Source organism: Myotis myotis, unplaced genomic scaffold, assembly GCF_014108235.1.
Source record: "Myotis myotis isolate mMyoMyo1 unplaced genomic scaffold, mMyoMyo1.p scaffold_m19_p_5, whole genome shotgun sequence".
In the NCBI taxonomy this organism is placed as follows: Eukaryota; Metazoa; Chordata; class Mammalia; order Chiroptera; family Vespertilionidae; genus Myotis; species Myotis myotis.
Window position 1 is genome coordinate 90655254 of NW_023416357.1, and position 15929 is coordinate 90671182.

The 15929-nt window shown below is 44.4% G+C and overlaps 1 protein-coding gene across 3 annotated transcripts in view; it reads right to left on the reverse strand.

Annotated features, from left to right (window-relative positions):
* LOC118656134 (nodal modulator 1) overlaps positions 1-15929 on the reverse strand; it is a 54886-nt gene that overhangs the window by 16791 nt on the left and 22166 nt on the right. For all 3 annotated transcript variants that reach the window (XR_004967507.1, XM_036308989.1, XM_036308991.1), the window contains exons 12-19: positions 14892-15066; positions 13369-13510; positions 11952-12083; positions 10736-10872; positions 6878-6965; positions 3528-3591; positions 2190-2285; positions 86-304 (exon numbers count right to left, since the gene is read on the reverse strand). Coding sequence is in view for 2 of the 3 variants with exons in the window: in XM_036308989.1 (XP_036164882.1) it covers positions 86-304; positions 2190-2285; positions 3528-3591; positions 6878-6965; positions 10736-10872; positions 11952-12083; positions 13369-13510; positions 14892-15066 (1053 nt within the window). In the remaining variant the exon portion in view is untranslated. The remainder of the gene's footprint in view (positions 1-85; positions 305-2189; positions 2286-3527; positions 3592-6877; positions 6966-10735; positions 10873-11951; positions 12084-13368; positions 13511-14891; positions 15067-15929) is intronic.

The following is a 15929-nucleotide window of genomic DNA, read 5'->3' on the forward strand; positions in this document are numbered from 1 at the left end:
AGGCTTCAATTTGGCTGGCTCTGTCCCTCCATTAGGAAGACTATCAGAACAGAGGACACTGCAGAGAAAGCCCAAGAGAGCTCACCGGGCCCAGTAAGAGAAGTCGTAGGAGAAGGGGCCTTGCAACTCATCCACCATCTCTTGGACAGGGGGCTTGGTGCTTCCTCCTCCACCTTCTTCATTGCCCTTCTTCTCCCGCTCCTGCCTGCGGCTCTCAATCTCAGCCAACTGCTGCTCCCTCCGCAGCTCCTGCACAGACTTCAGGGGGCCTAAGACTAAGGCGGGTTCACTGTCAATGGAAGACCTGGAGGAAAGGAAGGAGCAGCCCATAGGTAACAAAACTAAACACCTGATAGAACCACACATGGCACAATATTCTCCTGATTTGAATATATTAATAGTTTTTTTAAAAAATAAAGACTGGCCCAGACAATGTGGCTCAGTGGTTGAGCATTGACCCATGAACCAAGAGGTTATGGGCTTGCTCCCCAGTAGGGGGCGTGCAGAGAAAGCTGATCGATGTTTCTCTCTCATAGATGCTTCTATCTCTCTATTCCTCTCCCTTCCGCTCTCTAAAAATCAATAAAAACATATTAAAAATAAATTAAGGCTGAATTTCTGTGTGATGGTAGTAGTATTTGGGAGATCTGGGCTGGAATGAGATACCATTGACCTTATGGCTGGATGAAACCATGGCAGATTTTCCAAGGACATGAGTTCTACCCAGGCTGCCATCCTCTGCCTTTCATTCAACACATATTAAGAACATCCTCTGCCAGAGAACCAGGCACTGGATACAGTCATTCAACAAGACAGGCAATATTCCCTAACCCTGGCGAATCCTCATTCTAGTGGGAAGAGGCAGGAAAAGGAAAAATGATGTCACATGACAAGTACAATGAAAAAAATAAAGTAGTGTGGAAGGAGACAGTGCCGGGAGCATGGGGGTGCTATTTTTAGGGAGTGAGCCAAGGCCTTTCGGATCAAATAATCCTGAAGGAAGGGAGAAAGTGGGCCATGTGGCTCTCAGGGTGAGGAGTGTCTCAAGCAAGGAGAGGACAAGGCAAAGTCCTGGGAGTCTTGGATGCGGAGCTCAAGGGACAGCAAGGAGACCAAGGTAACCTGGGGAAAGGGCCCCAGGGAAGAGTCCTTGGGTCGGGGGAGGAGGAGAGCCCTGCGGGGACTGGGGCTTCACGGACCTTCGATTTCATTCTGAGTGGAATGGAAAAACTCCTGGAGTTTGAAATGGAGGAGTCATATGATCTCTGGTATTAAAGGGTCACTCTGGCTTAACATGGCCTGGCCCCTACCAGCTTAACTCTCCTGAATGTCCCCAACGCCAACAAGTTCAAATTCAAAGTGCTATGGCACTTGTAATCTTTCAGCTCTGTGTCTGGTTCTTGGACTATCTGCCTCCCCCATGAGTCTAGGACAGGAGCTGTGGCCTACGACCAGTCACTCCGAAGACTCTCAAGAAATACTTTCGGAAAGGATGGATGGGTGAAAAGGCAGTGGACAAAAAGATTGGGATACAGCTGGAAAGGCAACTTCAACTAAGGTAAGGACAGAGAAAGGTACTCAGATTTCCATTGCCAAAACTTTCAAAATGAAAGTTGCTGAAACTTTCATTTCTCAAGAAAACTGGGGTTTAAGAAAACTGGGGTGTCACCTCACCACATGCAAAATTTCTCTCAAAGGTCACATTCACATGAACCTGACCTTCAGGGAGGCATGGCCTTTCATGTCCTTTCTCTCATGTCCTTTCTCTCTCGTGACCTTTCCTACATAAGGTACTATCTCTATTTTCCAAGCCCTTGAGAGAAGGTCTAAGAAAAATAGGCAATATTTTTGAATTTGCTAAAACACTTGAAATACAATGAATAAACCAGAGACTTTTTCCCTCTAGCAAAGAAAGGAAGTATAAAGAGTTCAAACAGAAATTTAAGGCACTGAAACGAGCTGTCAGAAGGCTCTTCCTCATCCCAAGTTAATTCGTGAATCATAAAAGGAAAGGATCAAGGCTGCTGCTAATTTATGGCTATGTCACATCAGTATGAGAGAGAAGGCCATTTGTATATACACCTAGAGATAAGAAATCAAAAATAGTTTTCAGAGAGTCTATTAGAGAAGCCCCCAGGCCTCACCCACCATCCTCCCTTGCTCAGCCCACCACAAAACACTAGCCTTACTTGATAGTTACAGTGACATCCATCACTTTGTCAGTGGTGATAGTTCCAAGGACATGGTGGCGAATGGCTGTCAACGTCAAGATACTGGGTGAAGACCTATAAATCACAGAAGTGGAAATAAAACACAGGCAATATCACCTAGTCATTCTCAAGGGATCACAAACAACACCCTTTATGGGCCACCTTCCTGACCCTGAAATAGACTACATGAAATTGCTCTTAGTTTAGGCCAAAATAACTTCTGAAATACATATATCGGGGTTTTAAAGAATAAACGATTTCTCCACTCCAAAACTTTACACTCGAATCCCCAGTGACACCCACAAGCCTTTGTAAAAGTGGAGAAATGGTGGGCTAGAGCTTGAGAAATTCCTATCAGTGAGGGCTGGAGGAAGAGTTAACGAAGATTATCTTTAATCCATTTCAAAACCACAGCCTTCCATCTTTGGTTTACAGAATTCTTGGGAAAGAGTCCCTATATCCACTTTCTCAATAATTTACCCAAGTAGTATGCTAAGTGAAATACATCAGACAGAGAAAGACAAACACCATATGAGTTCACCTATATGTGGAATCTAAAAAACAAAATAAACAAAAACCAAACAGGAATAGACTCATAAATACAGAGATCAAAAACTGAGGGTAGTGAGAGGGGAAAGGGGGGTGGGGAATAGGGTGAAAAAAGGAGGAAGGGATTTAGAAGTACAAATTGGCAGTTACAACAGATACGAAAAATACAGCATAGAGAATATAGTCAATAATACTGTAATAATTAGCCTGTCGGCGTGGCTCAGTGGTAGAGTGTCGACCTATGAACCAGGAGGTCACGGTTGGATTCCCGGTCAGGACACATGCCTGGGTTGTGGGCTCGATCTCCAGTGTGGGGCGTGCAGGAGGCAGCCAATCAATGATTCTTTCTCATCACTGATGTTTCTCTCTCTCCCTCTCCCTTCCTCTCTGAAATCAATAAAAATATATTTTAAAAAATATATAGTAATAATTATATATAGTACCAGGTGGGTACAAGATTTACTGGGGGGATCACTTCATAAATTATATAAATGTCTAACTACTATGCTGTACACCTGAAACTAATAATATTGAACGTCAACTGTAATTGGAAAATAAAAATGCTTTAATTTAAAAAAAAGAAAATAATATTAATTTCCCCAAGCATCGTAAAATCCTTATCTAGAAACTTTTTAATGCCTAACCTTAACCTCTTCCAGGAAAACTACAAAAAATTCCTTTTGTTCTCAGAAATGACTAAAGAAGAGACACACACTCATTCTCTATGGAAGTCACACAAACACACAGAGCAGAGAAGCCCCAGCTTACGTGTCATAGGTATAGAACGCTTGCTCAAACCGGTGGCAGGAGCGTGGGGTCACCTTGTACACACCTGCAACCAGGAAAGCAAAAGGCATTTTCAGAGAAGGGCATCTACTATGCTAAGCAATTCCAACATTTGAAATCCAAAGGCACCACCTCAGTTGAAGACCCACAATATACGATGGCATCTTACCCATGACCCAAACCAGTTAATGGCCTACTGACAAGCTCAGGATGTTCCTTTCTATAACTTAACAATGCACAGTAGTTTAATCCACACAGACCCAGCTAACAGATATGTGCACAAGAAGGAACGGAAGGGCATTACTACAACTAAGACGGAGAATTTTCTACCTAACAGATTCTGTTAAACATTCAGAAGATAACCATAGCCTGAGCTCCTTCCCATAAATATTCCTAAACAGGGCATGGGGCAGGGGAAGGCCCAGAAAATTATGAACCAATCACAGAAAACACTCTCATGCCAGAAGTTTATGAGGGTAACACTCAAATAGGGGCATATGGCATCATTTGCCAGAGAAATACAGTCAATTTCAGAAAGGAGAAAAGTCTAACAATGTATTCCCACCGACTGGTCATTAACCCACATTTTTGCAATATGTCCTATAAAAACTGACATTAGTTCAAACCACCTCTGCTGTGTGCATCACACAGTGTAAGCCCCAGTGCAGCTCCTAGTAGAAAGAAATTTGGTTTCTCTGTTCATTTTATTTGCTCTTCCATTTGACAAATATTAATGCACCAGCACCTACTACAAGCCAGGTATTGTGCTAGGTACGATACATAGCAGGAAACAGATAAGGCCCCTGCCATCAGGGGCTTACCGTCTACAGAGGGAGGCATCTGAAAACTATTGCAGACCAGTTATGAGCTAAGTGCAGTAAAGGAAAGAACTGAATGCTGTGAGCAGCAGCATGACAGGGAGATATAAATGACACTGAGAGCCCTCCCACCCCTGGAAGGTAATACCTGAACCAAGAAGTGGGAAGGCACAGCTGGTTGAAGAGTGGAATGTGAGGACAGGGAGAGCACTTAAGCAAGAACATCTAAATCAAGGGCTTGCTTGGTGCTTCCCCAACAGCTGTCCTTCCTTCCTTGACACCAGACCCGGGTTATGTTTACGGTGGCAATGTGTCCAGCCTCAGCAACATAGCCAACTGTCCCAGCCTCCCTTGCAGCTATAAGTGACCATGTGACATGGTTCTGGCTAATAAGACATATAGGAAATTTACTGGAGGAGGAGGCATGGAAAATGTTTGCCTGTCCCTCTCCTGGTCTTTCTGCCTTAACCATAACAAGATGGCAGCAATCTTGAAAACACAAGGGAAAAGGTTAAAAGAATCATAAAGACACCAACCCTAAGCCCTACCAGCCACCAAACCCATGCTTGTAGCCACAGCTGCCAGAATTGGTTATCAAGCCAAATTAAGCCCCACATCTTAATGGCACTATTGTACAGATTCTGTTACTTGCAGCCAAAGGCATCCTAACTGAAACACATAAGGACAGAGTGCCTGGAGCAGAGAGAAGGGCAGGCAGGCTGGATTATACGGGAGCTCAAGGTCTGGTTAAGGACTTTGTATTTCATCTTGAGAACCAAGAGAAGTCACTGAATCATTCTTTAGAAAAATGCAAAATAAAACCACGAGATATTACTTTATACCTAGCAGGATGGCTATAGTCAAAAAGACAGACAGTAAGTAATACTGGTGAAGATGTGGAAAAACAGGAACCCTCATGCATTGCTGGCGGGAATATCTAATGGTACATACAGCCTCTTTGGAAAACAATTTGGTAATTTCTTAAAAAAATTAAACATAAATTTACCATATGATCCAGCAATTCTATTCCTAAGCATTTATCATCCAAAAATGAAAACAGATGTTCACACAAAGGTACACAAATATTCATAGCAACATTATTCATAATAGCCCAAAACTGGAAATATTCACCAACTTAGGTATCTACCAAGTAGTGAATGGATACAAAATGTGAAATTGTATCCCTCACAATGGAATACTATCTATACTAATAAAAGGGTAATATGCTTATTAGACCAGACATCTTCTGGACGACCTTCCAGATGTGCTTCTGGACAAAGCCATGGTGGCGGGGCCAAGGCAGAGGTGGTTAGGGGCAATCAGACCAGCAGGGGAGAGCAGTTAGGGGGATCAGACTGGCAGGGGAGAGCAGTTAGGGGGATCAGGCTGGCAGGCAGGTAAGTGGCTAGGAGCCAGCATCCCGAATTGCAAGAGATGTCCTGGATTGGAGATGGTGCAGAGTGGGCTGAGGGACTCTCCCCTCCCGTGTACAAATTTCATGCACCGGACCTCTAGTTTAACAATAAAAAGGAATAAGCTATAAATACCTGCTACAATATGGAATCCAAAACATTACAATGAACTTCAAAAACATTATGCTAAGTGAAAGGAGCCAGACAAAATTGTATGATTCTCAATTATATGAACTGTCCAAAAAAAAGGCAAATCCATAAAGGCAAAAAATTGATTAGTGCCTGGAGAGGAAATTCACTATAAACACGTATGAAGGATATTACTAGGTGATGAAAATATTCTACAGTGGGTTATAGTGATGGTTGTTCAACTTGGTAAAATTGCTAAAAATGGTTGTATTGTATGTTTTAATGGGTGAATTTTATGGTCTGCAAATTGCATCTCAAAGTTGTTAAAAGAGAGAGAAGCCACCAAAGTATTTTAAGCACCGTGGGAGATGATCCAATTTTTATTGGCCAATAGTATATTTTTATAGTTGAGAGGGTCTAATCACTTTGTTATACACCTGAAACTAATCTAATATTACATGTCATCTGGCTGGCGTGGCTCAGCAGTTGAGCATCAAATTATGAGTCAGGAGGTCACGGTTCAATTCTCAGTCAGGGCATACGCCCAGGTTGTGGGCTCAATCCCCAGTGTGGGGTGTGCAGGAGGCAATGATTCTCTCTCATCATTGATGCTTCCATTTCTCTCTCCCTCCCCCTTCCTCTCTGAAATCAATAAAAATATATTTAAAATAATAATAACAATAATATTACATATCTACTGTAATTGAAAAGTAAATTTAAAAAAAAAAGTGAAAGGGCCCAGCGGTCTACTCAACTGAAACCCAAGAGACTTGCCAGGCCCCAGCTCTAATTCTTTGGGTAAAAACACTACCCCTTGCAGAGGAAAGAGATAGAAAAACAAGAGTGCACTGACCACAGCCAAAATTGATAGCTTGATGCAAATAGAACTGAGGTGGGAGAAATGCCTTTAAAACCATCCTCTGGTGCCTCTCTGTTTCCCTAGCACGTAGCACATCAATCCTCCCAGACTCACCAGGCTTGGACAGGCAGAAGCGGTTGACTCCTTTGGAGAGGTTATAAATCCCCACATTCTCAGGTCCATTTCCATCCTGATAAAACTCCTAAGGGACCAAAGCCAATACAATGACTTACCGGGGGAGATGGAGACACAAGATGATTAATAATATTTCTGTTTCAGAACCAGTCATCTGTTTTGCCCATTAATCATTTGAGCAGTTGGGTGCCACAGGAAAATTAAAAACCTTCAAAAACTTCCAACAAAAACGTGCTCTTTTTCATTTGGTCGACTAACATTTATTGAGCACCTGCTTTGTGATAGACCCAGAGCTGGGCTTTGGTTGTTGACAGGGCTCCTGTTCTCAAGTGGTTTACATTCTAACATAGGTAGACAGAAAATCAATGTGGTCAACAAAGGAATTAGAGGACTTCAGTTAGTAAGTAATAGAGCTATAAGGAAAATACACAGGGATCTGAATATAGAGTGATCCCCGTCGGTGTCTTTAGTTTGTTGGTCTCAGGGCAGGCCTCTCCTGAGTAGGAAACATTGCGGCTGCAGCCTGAATGATGAGAATAAGCAAGTGCAAACATTTCTGGAGAAGACACAGCATTCCAAGCAGAGGGAAGAGCATGTGTAAAGGCCCAGAGAAGGGAGCGAGCTTACTGTGGATTGGGAGAAGGCCCATGTGCTGAGGCTGCATGAGCAAGGTAGAAAGTGGTAGGAGGTCAGATGGGAGTTGGGGGTGGGCCTTGTTGGCCATCATTAAGGAATGTGGATCTTATTCTAAGGGAAACAGAAATGTAATGGAGGATTTAAGGGAAGGAATGGCTTCCAAATGTCTATCACTTATTCTCAACTGGTTTCCTAAATGTCTATCACTTATTCACCATTTTCAATTCCTCAGCATCTAACATAGCAATCACTTAATTGCTATTTGCCTCGGTTTCTCTACTGGCACCTGACAATGTCATTTACCAATGCTTCAAGTCAAAAAATTATATAAAATTCACAAATGGACCTCTATAGGTCTGCACAATGTTTCCTTTCCAGAAATCCATCTGGTATACTACCTATCAGGCCAGGGAGACCACATCAACAAGAGAATAAGATCCTGTCTAACAGTTCTGTCCTCTGAACCAAAATAAATATACCAGAGAAACTCAGTCAGCTACACCTGTTAATAATAGCGGTATATGCCAAGGAAATTTTAAATGCATTAAAGCTTTACTTAAGAGAGCAACTAAGATGGCGGCATAGGTAAACACCGGGAAATTGTCGCCTCACACAACAATTGAAAATTACCGCAAAGGATTGAGCAAACATCATCCAGAACAACAGGAAGGCTGGCTGAGTGTAAATTCTACAACTAGAAGGAAAGAAAAGCACGCTGAGAGCCAGAGGCGCTGCGGAGGTGAAGTGCAGAGGTATGGCGGCTCGCGCGCGCGAGGAAAGGGGGTGGCGCCTGAGGACGCGGCTGTCTTTTTGAGTCACAAGCTCCCGACTGCTCTGAACTCCGGTTCCGGGAAGTCTCTGGGGACCCAGGACTCATACGGGGAGAGGCTGGTCTGTCCGGCAGCGAGCGAACTTGAGGGCGGCTTTCCCTCAGAGGTGCTTGCAGCCGTTACCGGGACACTGAGACGCGCGACTCCGGGCGGAGAATCGGCCATAGCTGCTTTCTCCGCCCTTTGACTCCCTGAGACCCCGCCCCACCCAGGCTGCGGCAGAGGCTTTTGCATGTGAATGTACCTAACTGCAGCCGAACCAGGCAGACCCTGAACTTCCAAGAGAAGGCCCAAGGCCCCGCAGCGGCCTGCATTGCTTCACAGCTGAGCCTCTTCATGGCTCCTGCTGTGTGGCCTCAGGCAGAGGCTGAATTAGCACCTCCTTAGATCCAGGAGCCACTGTACCCAGTGGTCAGAGGGGGTCCATCCAGACTGCAACTCCTCAGATCCATAAGGGACACACTCAGGGAGCAGACTCAGTGAGCACCAAAGCCCCACTGAAGCAAGTCTTGCCCCAGAAGGGTGTCTTCAGCACAGAAGTTCTCCCACTTTAGACACAGCTGATTCTCACAGCCAATTGGCCTGGAGGTCAATTCCTCCCAGTGATTCTACAACAACCAAGGCACCAAGAGTGCACCAAGAGTGTCCACCCCAGGTAACTGGGGAGGCTGAGCTACTGGGCCCTACAGGACACCTGGCGCACAGGGCCACTCTATCAACACAGGGAAGCTGCCAAAATGCGGAGACAAAGAAACAGGTCACAAATGGCAGAAATGGAGGAAAGCAAACGATTGGATATAGAGTTCAAGGCCACGTTTATAAGGTTTTTCAAGAATTTTATGGAAACCGCCGATAAATTTAATGAATCCCTCAATAAGTATAGTGAGACCATGGAGGACATGAAAAAGGACCAACTAGAAATTAAGCATACACTGACTGAAATAAAGAATAATTTACAGAGATTCAGCAGCAGAAAAGAGGATCCCAAGAATCAAGTCAAAGATTTGAAATACAAAGAAACAAAAAATGCCCAACCGAAAAAGAAAAAAGAAAAGAGATTCCAAAAATATGAAGATAGTGTAAGGAACCTCTGGGACAACTTCAAGCGTACCAACATCAGAATTATAGGGGTACCAGAAGGAGAGAGAGGGCAAGATATTGAAAACCTTTTTGAAGAAATAATGACAGAAAACTTCCCCTACCTGGTGAAAGAAATGGACTTACAAGTCCAGGAAGCGCAGAGAACCCCAAACAAAAGGAATCCAAGGAGGACCACACCAAGACACATCATAATTAAAATGCCAAGAGCAAAAGATAAAGAGAGAATCTTAAAAGCAGCAAGAGAAAGACAGTCAGTTACCTACAAGGGAGTACCCATACGACTGTCAGCTGATTTCTCAACAGAAACCATGCAGGCCAGAAGAGACTGGCAAGAAATATTCAAAGTGATGAATAGCAAGAACCTGCAACCAAGATTACTTTATCCAGCAAAGCTATCATTCAGAATAGAAGGTCAGATAAAGAGCTTCACGGATAAGAAAAAGCTAAAGGAGTTCATCACCACCAAACCAGTATTATATGAAATGCTGAAAGGTATTCTTTAAGAAGAGGAAGACGAAAAAGGAACTCTTACCATTTGCCACAGCATGGATGGAACTGGAGAGCGGATAAATACCACATGATCTCACTCATTTGTGGAATATAATGAACAACATAAGCTGATGAACAAGGACTGATCCAGAGACGGGGAGGCATTGATTGGACTGTCGGGACTTGGAGGGAAGGTAGGGGAGTGTGGGGGTAAGGGGGAAAGATCAACCAAAGGACTTATATGCAAGCATATAGGCCTAATCAATGGACATGGACAACGGGGGGGTGAGGGCATGAGCGGGGGTGGGGGGGTGGGGGGTAGAGGGTAACGTGGGGACAAGGACACATATGTAATATCTTAATCAATAAAAAATATATTAAAAAAAAAAAAAAAAAAAAAAAGCTTTACTTAAACCTCCCTATAATCCTGAGAAGTGGATATTATGATCTCAGTTTTAGAGGAGAAAAATGAGGCTCAGAAACATTAAATGAAGTTGCCCAAGGCTACACAACCACTGTGCTTTGCACTACATCAATGACTCTCCCAAATCATCAGTTAGAATTTAATGTGAGGCCAGGAAGTGACCCAAATGAAGGCATCTTCCACTGAGGTATTTTAAATGCTTCCTGATGAAGCTTTCCATATTAGGTGGCTGAGTGGAGGGGCAGAAAAGGAAATCTGACTAGACTATGGTTATAATCTTCTTGGCACACTAGTCGTTCTTGCTCTCCAAAGGCACGTGCCCTTCCAAATAAGAGGATCCTCAGAAACCATACATACCAGAGTGATGGCATGAGAAAGGGAACATCTCAGCATATAGCCCGTCTGCCTAAACTCAATTGCTGACACATCATCTTCCAGAACCTCCACCTCCAGACTCTTGTTCTTCCAGCACCAATCTTCATGCATGATGCTTACTGGAAAAGCACACAACACAAAGAGACACATGGGCATAGAGCACACCACTCCTGGGATACCACTGGAAAAAATTATAATGAATTCACTAATTATTTAAAAATGTGTGTATACATATACACACTTTAAATATGCATACATACATATGTATATACATACATATCAACAAACATAATACACACAAATAGCAATGCTTAGAAGTAACTACTAAAGAAAAATTGAAACCAATGGCCATTAAAATCACCAAGACAGAAATTCAATTGTGTTTAAACATCAGGCTACTAGTAAGATATTCAGAAATCACCAAACTTTTTGTCATGAGCCACAGAGCAAATATTGTCAACTTTGTAGGCCACATGGTCCCAACTATTCAATTGTTTACAGTATACAAGCAGCCATAAACAATATATAAACAAATGGGCATAGCTGTGTCCACATAAAACTTAATTTATAAAAACAGGCTGTTGGCCCTGAGGCCGTAGTTTGCCAACACCTGATATAATGGAAAATGTAATTCCCCAGAAAAAGGAGATTTTACAAGCTATTCTCTGCCAGCAGCTCCAAGCTGAGCTTTGAAAAAGCAGAAATACAATATGGCAATGAGTACTTCTTGAGAAACTCAGGGAAAAGAGAACCAGTGTTTGCCAGCACCCACTGCTTTACCAGGCACGGTGCAAGAGCTTTACACCTGTATTTCATTTAGTCTTACCTCCTGCAGAAAGTCCATCACTCCTCTTTTACAGATGAGAAAACTGAGTCTCAAGGATGGCCAAGGTCACACAGCTGCTACTGGCAGCACAGTGTGTTATCATTCCACACTCGCTTTTTCAGCATTTAGAAATAAAATGGCATGAGTGAGGGCACCCTCCCAAAAGAGAAGAGTGTGGGCTATCCTGATATGGTGGCAGCTGGTTCTTAGAGCCTCAGTTAAATAAAGCACATTCAAGGTCACAGGTCAGAGAAGAGCTAAACAAGTAATAGTATACATTTGGGATGCAATTTGGGAGCTGGGTTTTAGAACGCTTAGAAAGAAGGCCATGAGGGCATGTGAGGGCCATGAGAGGCTGTCTTAGTGTCTTACTTTTGTATTTTCCAGGGAGCACATTGTCAAACGTGAAAGTCATCGAGTTGACCTTGCCGGAGAGCTGGAGGCTCCGCTTCTCGCCCTGGCGGCTCAGGGACTGCAGGGTCACCAGCAGGTCGCCGCAGGTGTCTGCAGAGAAAAGACAGGAGGGCCTCATTTGATTGCCCTCATGAACCAGAGCACACGTTTGACCTCTGTGTGCTGCTTGCTATCTTTTATCTCCTGAAGGCCAGTGCCAGGGTTCCTTTAAAGCTAACATGTAGCTGCTTGATTCTAAAAAGCCCCCCATGTTGGACATCAGTACCAAGCATGGAAGCCACCACTGGGGAAAGCAGCTCCACCATTTACTGAAATGGGCAAAGTAGTCTTTATGGAGTACCAAGAGGAGCCAGAGAAAAAGAGAAAGGTGAGGAAAACTTACTTAATACCCACTTTATACTAGGCATAGAACTGGGCCTCTTATCATCATCATATTAATACTAGTAGCCCTACGCACGTGAGTAGCTCACTGCCACTTGCCTCAGCTGGCCACCCACCCACCACCGATGGTAGCTCTCTGCTGCTCATAGCTCTCCGCCCACTTCCCCACCCTCCTGTAGCTCTCTGCCCACTTCCCCGCCCTCCTGTAGCTCTCCAACCACTTCCCCCTCCCACCACTCATAGCTTGCTGCCCCACCCTCCTGTAGCTTTCTACCACTTGTAGATTCGTTATAGCATAACGGATAATTAGCCTATTCCTCTCTTATTATATAGGATTACTAATAATAGCAAAGATTTAAATAGCTCTTGCTGTGTCCCGAGTACTTCTAAAGGCTATATGTACATACACTAACTCATTTGACTGTCACAATAAGCCTATGAGGCAGGTACTATTATCATCTCCATAATATAGAAAAAGGACTCAAAGCAAAGAGAGTTAATTTGCCCCAGGTCACACAGCAAAGGTTCGAGCCCACGTGGTCCGGTTTCAGAGTCTATGTAGTCACTGTGCTACACTGTCTCTTGATGACCACATTTAACCTTCATTAAAACCCTCTGACAGCAGCAGTATTGCCATTTAACAGAAGGAAAACAGAAGCTGGGAAAGTAAATGCCGAGTCTCCTACCTGGAGAGTGACAGAGCTGGGACTGAAACCGGGGCCTAATTCCACCTTCCTTTCAGAGCCAGAGGGAGAAAAAGAGACCCACATGTTCTTTCAGGAGCCAAAGCAGAACGACTCCCAGAGAAATGTTTCTATGACGCACTGTGGCAATTTTTCAAAAAGAACTAGATGCAATATGACCCTCCAAACCACTGCCCAGGAGCAGCTTCTGCCTTCATCTTTAACGCTGCCCCGTGAGGGGAAGCTCACCCCCGCCCCCACAGGCCTGCTTCTGTGAAACCATCTGTTCCTGCTTGCCATGGACATCTTACCCAAACAAGAGACTTTCCCAGAAACTGATGCCAAAAACTGCACAAAGGCCACATCCATCACAGGCCTGTCCTTCACAGTGAGAGGGAACGTCTGGGGTTTCAATGTCAGCCCCGCTCGGGTCTCTGCCTCAGGAACCACCACCTGTGGGAACACAGGGCAACATCAGCTGTATCAGGGTTGCTGCTCCTCTGGCCTACGAGGCACCAGAACATTCATCTGGGCCCAAGGTCAAACATTTCCAAGGACAAAGGTTCATTTCTAGGCCGAGTTTTACACTCACAACAAATATGCAAGTAGCCAGTGTGAAGACAACAGATTTCTAATTAGACAAAAAACCCATCCCCAGCAGTGCCTTGGTGCAAACAAAAGCCCATCGGGCATAACTCTCCAGATTGACACCCGAGCTGTGGTCATCACCTGAACACGGGGTGGAAACCACACTTAATCCCACAACCTTTTCCTGGCTTGAGGTCACACGTGACATAAGCTATGAACTTGCCGACGCTGCTTGGGTGCCCAATAGTGAAATTACGCCATTTTCTTCTTCCTTTTCTTCTATGGGCCTTTCTCAGGCTAATGAGAGGGACTGGGAAAGAAGGCAATGGTCACGTTTTTCATCCCTGGTAAAGATTACATTTCGGAACTGCCCTTCCTTGGATAAGTCCCTGCTCTGAAGGGCTTCCAAAGGCTTGTCAGTGTGGCCAGCTTTGCAAGAAGCTGCTGTCTAGTAAAGGAGCTGTCAGTCCACACACCACATTGTGCGATGGAAGCAGGGAGACACTGTTCTCCCACACAGGTCCTCAGAGGGAGGGATCCTACTTGCCCTAGAGGAGAGCAAGTCATAAAAGGAACCTTCCCAGCCCGCTCCATTCCCTCACTTGCTCTTTCTCAGGGAGGCGGAGCAGCAGCTGACTTAATGGGTGAGGGTGTGAAATCCACTGAGACACGGCCTTTCCCCGTGGGCATGGCCTCTGCACTGAGAGGCACAGTGGGCTGACCTCTGGTCCTGTTGCGTCTCCTGCCTGCTGGCCTCATCTGTGCTCACCGTGCAGTGAGACCAAGGGCCGAAGTCTCCCAGCCTCTCTGCTTGCCCAGATGGAGAAACCAGTGGTGCCTGCCCAGCATCTCCCATTCAGGGCAAGGCAGGAAAAGGCCTCAAGTTCCAGAAGCCATGCACTGTGGAAGTTACTGAGCTGCCATTAATAAAGAGTTCATTTTAATTTCCTTTGGGAATCATGGATATTCTGCAGCAGCCAAAAGCCTGAGAAGGTGGAGGTGTGATTGGCAGCCGGATACTAAGCCCTAATAAACATCACACTGGAAAAGAGAAAGGCCTGTCCCATCATTTTTAAACTGATTGCCTGTCTGCTCCACTCACAATGACATGCAGGAATGTAAAGATGTCAACATAAAAAGTTGGGAATGGAAATGCTCCTTCCCTAACGCATTCTGGCTAATAATAACCCTTTGAAAAACCAATGCTCTTTTTCAAATATCTTAACTAGAATAAAACTCATCATACCTGTACTTTGTAGGTCCCTGGTTTTGCTTTAAAACAAAATGATCCATGAGCATCCGTCTCCACGGTGACCAAAGACTTGTCCTTGTCTTGAGAAGACAGGACAACTTTGTATTTACTCATCTGCTTGACAGTGTCAGGGAAACGAATGATTGATATCTGGCCGCAGACACTGAACCTGCAACAAAGGGACCATTCATTCCAGCATGAGAACTCAATTATAACAGGAAAGGTGCTTATCAACCAAAATTACATGTCCATCTTCCAGCCCTTGTCCCTGAGACTAGATTCATCTTAAAAGACAGGAATGCAGCCCAAATGGTTCCAGTTTTAAAGGCAACCTTCGGAAAGATCGGACCTCTTTCTAATAAGGGAAAAGGCAGAGCGGGGGCCCAATGAAGGGCTGTGTGTGTGTTCTGGGTGACATCTGACAACCCCCCACGGTGGAAGTGATTTTTAGAAAATCTGTAGGTGATAAAAAAATGTTTCAGGTAATTGAATCTTTGGCGATGGAGCAGCCTCGGACTGAGAATATGGGCCAGTCCTTAAAAGCAAGAGCTGTAAGCTGCCTAAGAAAGTGTGGTATTACCAAGGCCATAAAACAAGGCAGTTATCAAAGACAACTTCCTCGCCTGTGATTACATATAATGTGTGGATAAGAGGAGCAATCTGGGAGATCTGAACATAAAAGGTAATTAAGTTAGAAAAATGCAAAGCTAAAGCTAAACTCCTTAGGAGCAAGGAGCCAAGAAAAGCAACTTGTAATTGACAAGCCCTATTAAGGTAATGATTCCGACCAGGCCGCATGAGCAGTGTGTAAAGGGCTCCAAAGTGTGTCTGGAGAGGCCCCTGAAAAGCACGTCCACACCCTGAGGAAGACCAACGAAGACCATCCTCAGTGATGCTCTTCACTCTCCCGTCAGCTGATGTGTCCAAGTACAGTAAGGTACCACAGCTGAAGGCCGTGACGACTTCCTCAACGGACTAAAGGTTAAATTTTCTAATCTTAAAGAATCATTTTAGATAAAAATCACTTGTCGA